The 6680-nt window shown below is 38.6% G+C and overlaps 1 protein-coding gene across 2 annotated transcripts; it reads left to right on the top strand.

Annotated features, from left to right (window-relative positions):
• Positions 1-393: 393 nt before the first annotated feature.
• LOC136528914 (probable peroxygenase 4) lies at positions 394-4840 on the top strand. 2 transcript variants are annotated; one of them, XM_066521910.1, is made up of 6 exons: positions 394-719; positions 917-1030; positions 2054-2139; positions 3803-3897; positions 4131-4256; positions 4418-4840. In XM_066521910.1, the coding sequence occupies exons 1-6, from the start codon at positions 629-631 to the stop codon at positions 4566-4568; spliced, it is 663 nt and encodes a 220-aa protein (XP_066378007.1). In that variant the 5' UTR covers positions 394-628; the 3' UTR covers positions 4569-4840. The 2 variants fall into 2 exon arrangements, with proteins under 2 accessions (XP_066378007.1, XP_066378008.1); XM_066521911.1 differs by having other exon boundaries at positions 398-730; positions 4418-4839.
• The last annotated feature ends 1840 nt before the right edge of the window (positions 4841-6680 follow it).

The following is a 6680-nucleotide window of genomic DNA, read 5'->3' as shown; positions in this document are numbered from 1 at the left end:
AAGAAAAAACAAAACAGGAAGAAGAGTTCAACGATAAATTTCTTTAAGAGTAATACAACCATTTCAAAAGATCAAGACTACTTGGCGATAGTTGCTATATGGAGGAACCAACTAGTTGTAGATAGTTTCTATAGAGGAACCAACTAGTGGTAATCTTATAGACGAGAGCCTCACAGAAGATAATGCCTATTGTCTATGTACTTATTTAGAAATACAAATATTGATAATATTGTCTATGTACATAGTTAAACTTAAGAATATTTGATTTTTGAGAAGCGAGGTGTGCGTTTATTTTGAGAAAGTAAGAGTAGCCTATATGGGAAAAGAGAAGATTCTGACTATATGGTTGTGGTTGCGGCGAATCACCCACCAGGAACACCACATATCCTACTGGCTCACATGCGGCTTCAGTTTGTTCCTTACTTACATGCTCCTCTTTTCAGAACAATTCGTGGTGGGGAAGATCTGCATCAATCGTAAATGAGCCAGAGGACTAGTACCTCTGCTTCATTGCTAGTTCTTCCGAGAGCTACTTATTAAGCCGAGCCATGGGACGCCTCCTGCTGTGACGTGCACTCTCAAAATCACACACCACTGCAGCCTGCAGAAGAAGGAATAGCCGGTGGCAATGGCGGGTCGGCAACGTGCACCGGCAGCAGCTTCTTCATATTTGCCGCCAGTGATGATGACAGCGGTTCTGTTTCTATGGGTCTTTAGCTGTAAGTTCTTGGTAAGCGCGGAGTAGTCTATTTCTTTAATCTTCTTATCTCATTTGTTCCAGAAGAATTATGGATTTAGTTACGGGACAAGAATCATGCATGCTCATCAACGTCTTGGCATAACTGTACCCATGCATGCAACTAGCAAGACAATTGCTGCTCAATTTTTTTTTCTCACATACTGTTATCAATGTAAGGTGTGCATGTGGAGGCAAGCATTGATTTTGGCAACATGACTGCTCTTCAAAATCACGTTGAATTTTTCGACCGGAATAAGGATGGCATTATTACAGCTTCAGAGCTCTTTGAAGGTGAATGGCTGAGACCCTGTTTGATCGGTTTCCAATTCGTAAAAACCAATTTTTATCTTTAGTTTTTAAAATCTGTATTTTGAGCAAAAACTAGTGGGGGTGTTTGGATTCCCTAGTTTTTAAGAATCTGACTTCATTTATTTTCTATGGGTAACAAGAAACTAACAAAAGCTATGTATCAACAGCTTCCTGATTTTTAGAAATATAACAAAAACTAACAATAAAAACTAGTTTGTTTGGATTTCACCTGATTTTTAAAAACCAGATTCTAGAAAACTGGCAAAAACTGGAGGGATGAGCCTAAACTAGTGCAGTAGTACATCTAATGAGAGACCTATATAGGCTCTAGCTTTTGTGTTGCGATGAATTGCTTTCTCTGTCGGATCTTTCCTGTCATCATAATTAAAGTAGGACAACAGAATCATACTTCTCACTTGGCCGATCGGCATATCATATCTAACCTATACTCCCTCCATCTATAAGACGCAACCACCTCTGATTCAAATATCAAGAAATGTATTTAATTCTCTTTTAACACTAGCATTATTGTATTAATGCACGTGTGATTAGAGAGAATACGCCTTATATTATGGGACTTGAATAAAAAATGGTTACGCGTTATATATTAGGACCGAGGGAGTATATAATAATTCATTTCTGTTAATCTCTCCTGATCTTTTTCACATATTGTTAAACGTCCATGTATATGTTACCCTCTAAACTTTCTACCATGTGAATTTTAAACATGAGTCTCGTTTGTCGCACAAGTCACTAATTTGAACTTGTTGTGTTAGCTAGAAATATGTTATAAACTATATTTTAATTTAAAATGAACGAAATAAATTCTGCTGGTGCACGTCACCACGTCTCAGGTCCTAGTCATGGATAATTTTCTATCAGCGAGTTTAATAACACAAAATAATAAAATTCATTCATAATTTCATATATACGTTTTAGATTTTAGCAGTTTAATTACCGCATAAAATTTCCTATCATACTTTGAGCTCACACTTGGTGTTGTAGGATATGTTGCACTCGGATGTGATGCCGTATTTGCCAGAAAAAAAGCCGCATCTATCAGTGCTGCTGTTGGTCCAAAAACAAGCCCTGTACAGTCCACTGCTCTCTCTCTCTCTCTCACACACATTGTTTTATTTAATAAATACTTCCTTTGTTTCAAATTATAAGTTATTTTCGCTTTTGTAGTTAAACTGTTTTTGCAACACATCTAAATATACATTATATCTAGATACATAATAAAAGCTATGTATATAGAAAAATCCAAACGACTTACAATTTAGAACAAAGGAGTACAACTCTAATGCATAATAATAGCAGAAATAATATTCATTTGCGGAGAAGTGTGAAAGCATATGCTTGTGGCAGACAAATAGGAACCTGTCGCTTCACCAAATGGATTGATTAATAAGTACTAAGAGTTTATGCATAATTTTTTTCTATCATGTTACGTGCAGCTGATTTTTATTTAGAGGGTTTGTCTATGTTATTTTCCATAATGACAACGGTTGATTATTTAGATCAAGATTTTGCAATCACTTTTTGACCGTCTTCATAATGGCAGCGGCAATGGGTAATCTTTTTGGAGACAGATTAGATCGAATGGTTATTATTATTATCAATGATGAAATCACCAGCTGTTTTCTATTTTTGTTAGAATTTAAGAATGTTATTTCTTTCCTGACATGATCCTAGAGTGTGTGCCAAAGGGCCTCTAGTCTAGTTGGTCCGAGTATCCCGGCGGCACTCCTCAAGTCCTAGGTTCTGACTTCCCGTGGGAGCAAATTTCAGGCCGAGGTTAAAAAAATCCCCTCGTCCGTCCCATATCCAAAACACTAGGGGGCACCGGCCCAATTCTCACTTGGGCGACGGAAAGCCACCGTGTAAGAGTGGGGCGGGGGTTCGGGGGTTTTCTCGGCCTGGTGAGAAGATCTTTTTCTTATTTGGAATGTTGTGGGGGCAGTCTTTAACCCCTTCAGGTCGAGTTTTTTTTTATCCTAGATTATGTAGTACCCAACATGTCCTCTTGCTAGAATTTATATCAATGGGTTCACTTGGGTCACTCTTTAGAATTTATATCACCAGGTTTACTTGGGTCACTCTTTAAGGTCGCAATGCTCCATCCTTGCTCAACTAACCGTTTATGCCATCGTAGTAATAAGAGTGCAACTTATGACCTAAAATCTTTATTTTAAATAACATATAAAATGAGAATTTTGAATAAACGTAGGAATCTGGCTGATGAGTCAATTCCCTTTATATGCCATTATTAAAATTACAAATCTTCTTATGTGGTTGAGAAAAAGTTTACATCCTTCTAGTGCAACTGATTTCAATCTATATCCCTTTCATGACGCTCCTATCAAATTCTTGCCATTATCTAACCAAAACTTTTGTTTTTTTTCCCAACAAATTTCCAAATTGTCCTTTTGACCCATCTCCTCCATTCGAGCCAGTGACGGATGACCGAGTTGGGGCAACATTTTCATATTTTGAATGTTGATAAGCCCTCTAGATCTGTCGCCATTTTGTATGCCGATATGCGTTTACAATTTTTCTTGTATTCATATGATTTCTGTAGCTGTCCATTAAAATACTATTATCCAGAAAAACAAATCCATACACGATGAGTGCACACACACACACACACCCATATGGCCATATACGTACACAGATGAGATTGATTTGTTGATTCGCACATAATAGTAAGAAACTTAATTCTCTCTGCTTTTTCTTTAAAAAAAATCAATACAGGTTGGTGCACCACTGCCTCATTTATCCATATACGTAGAGTATATCCATAAAGCAATGCATGGAAGTGATACAGGTGCATACGACGCTGAAGGAAGGTAATTGTACAAGTGACTGACTGACTGAATGCATTATTACATCAGTTCAGCATTATATATACAAATGACAGAGTGCATCATTACTTTAGATCAACATTATATATACAAATGACATTTACATTATTATATGTTGTACAAACATGCCACATGACCACAAATAACACCATTTTATGTTTTATTTTTTTTTCAAATTTGCCTGCGTACTAATTAAACATGCCATGCTATTATTGTAGGTTTGTTCCTGCAAAGTTTGAAGAAATATTCACAAAGCATGCAAAGGTCAGGCCAGATGCGTTAACGTCTGAGGAGATTGAGGAGATGATTCTAGCAAATCGAGATCCATTAGACCCCCAATCATGGTAATTTTTGTAATATGCATTGATTATTGCTACTAATGAATTGCAATGAGTTCCCTTTGAATAAGACACTACACAAAAGTTAGAATTTAGCATTTTCTTGATTCATCTAAGTTTTGTTTCCCTATATGTAAATAATATAGCCTATATTATTATCTATATAGGTCTGCACCTGAAGCAGAATGGGGACTAACATACAAGCTTGCAAGTGATAAGCAAGGATTCCTTCACAAGGACTCTGCAAGAGGCATATATGATGGAAGTGTGTTTTACGAGTTGGAGGAACAGAAGACGTCTGCAAGATGTGAGATGTGATATGTGAATCATATATGCCTCTTGCCTAATACACAAAAGTGTATTAGGAAATTAAGAGATTGCTATTTGAATCAAATATTATATTGTACAGTATTATATTTGTTGTGATTTTTGTGTTAGGCCTTGGAGTCCATAGTTCACAATATCTTGGGTACATTGTAAAGTATATGGACCAATATCTTGGGTGTTCACTGAAGAATGATATAAGCATCCAAGTAGTCGGCTTGTGTTCACTGAAGAATGATATATAAGCATCTTGCTAAGTCGGCTTATGCTCGAGTTCACCCAAAATTAAAAAAAAATGCATTACAAGTAATAGATTCTCCAATGCCCAAAGTACCAAGACGCAACAGCCATGAGTCACCACCAGTCATGTGCATTCACACTGCTCTAGTGTCACTACAACAGTCGAGACTTGGAGAGGCTCAGGGTCCTCCTCTTTTGGAGAGGCTCTTGACCTGGTTCTGTTAGGATCGATGTGTATGTACCTTTCTGTGTAACCATAGGATCGAGTAAGCATCATCGTCTTCCCGGTAGTTGCACCTCAGAGGGTAGACGCCGGTGTAGGGGCAGCTTCGGCTCGGTGGCGAGACGGCGGTCCAGTGTAGGCCTGTAGGGGAACGACGGCGGTGGTGGCGGGCTCATCCCGTCGCTGGCAACACTCTTTAGGATCGGATTAGGGTTTCTCTATAGGTGGGTGGCGGCTCCGTTGAACCTCGTCCTCCGAGCCCTCACCCCCACCTTCCTTTTTATGTGTGCTGTGCAACAGGGGCCCACCAACCGAATTAGGGTTGGGCTCCCCCGATCAGGGAGCAGAAATAAGGGCCCAATAGGCCGTTGGGCCTATTGCTGGAGATCAACTAACATTCTCCCCCTTGATCTCATTCCATCTTTCACTTTCATATCATTTACTTTTGTTCATTCCATTACAGATTAGCTCATAGAGCATGTCTCATCGTCACGGTCCATTGCCGATAGACTTAACAGCTACAACTCACTACTCTGTTCTGAAATAGATACTTATCTTTGGGTCTTCTTTTGTCCAGGAATTTTAGGCTTTCCCTTAAACCCATGCTAGCTACATGTTCTCTGAACACCATGTTCTCTGAACATGTTGGGTGGCAAGCCTTTTGTAAGCGGATCCGCGAGCATCCTTTCTATACTTATATGCTCAAGACTTATGACTTGATTCTAGACTTTATCTTTCACAACATAATACTCTATGTCAACGTGTTTGGCAGCACCACTTGACTTATGTTGTGAGCATACTGTACTGCCAGATTATAATCGCAGTATGACTTTAAGTGGTCTATAGATGTCGTCAACCACCTTCAAACCGGGTATAAACTTCTTTAGTAAGTTCACCTGCCTGTTGCCTCATAACACGCTACAAACTGTCATACATTGTGGATGATGGAGTGACAGTTTGCTTTGAGCTTTTCCATGAAATAGCTTCCTTTTGCGAGATGATAGAAAATCCACGTCTGGATATGCATTCACTCTCGCATAATCAGAATCTGAATATCCCACCATGTGGAGTGAATTAGATCTTCCATATGTCATCATGAGGCCTTTCGTTCCTTGCAAATAATGCAAGACTTTCTTTACTAATTTCAGTGTTCTATTCCAGAATTGCTCTGGAATCTGCCAAGTAAAACCCGGTAACAAATGCCAAGTCAGGGCACGTACATACTTGAGCATATTGCAAGCTTCCGACAGCTGAAGCATATGAAACCACTTTCACTTTATCAATTGAGCTCATATTGGTTCCTAGGGCATTGAAAATCCTCATATCTGTCGCCCTTGACTATAGGAGCAGGTGAGGGACTATATTTGTACATACTAAATTTCTTTAAGATCTTTTTTATGTATGCCTTTTATGACAGTCATTATACCCTTTTTCTTCTATCTCGATGAATCTCGATCCTTAGAACGAACGAGGCTTCGTCAAGATCTTTCATTCAAGTTTTGAGGACAAAACTTCTTTGTCTCCTGTAGTAGACTGACATCACTACTAGCAAGTAAGATATCATCCACATACAGGACAAGGAAGATAAACTTTCCATTCTTAAACTTTGCATAGACACAATTGTCCTCTACATTCTCTTTTAA

The sequence above is a fragment of the Miscanthus floridulus genome, chromosome 19 (genome assembly GCF_019320115.1).
Source record: "Miscanthus floridulus cultivar M001 chromosome 19, ASM1932011v1, whole genome shotgun sequence".
NCBI classification, from domain to species: domain Eukaryota; kingdom Viridiplantae; phylum Streptophyta; class Magnoliopsida; order Poales; family Poaceae; genus Miscanthus; species Miscanthus floridulus.
The sequence above is the reverse complement of the archived record's forward strand: the minus strand, read 5'-3'. Positions and strand labels throughout refer to the sequence as shown.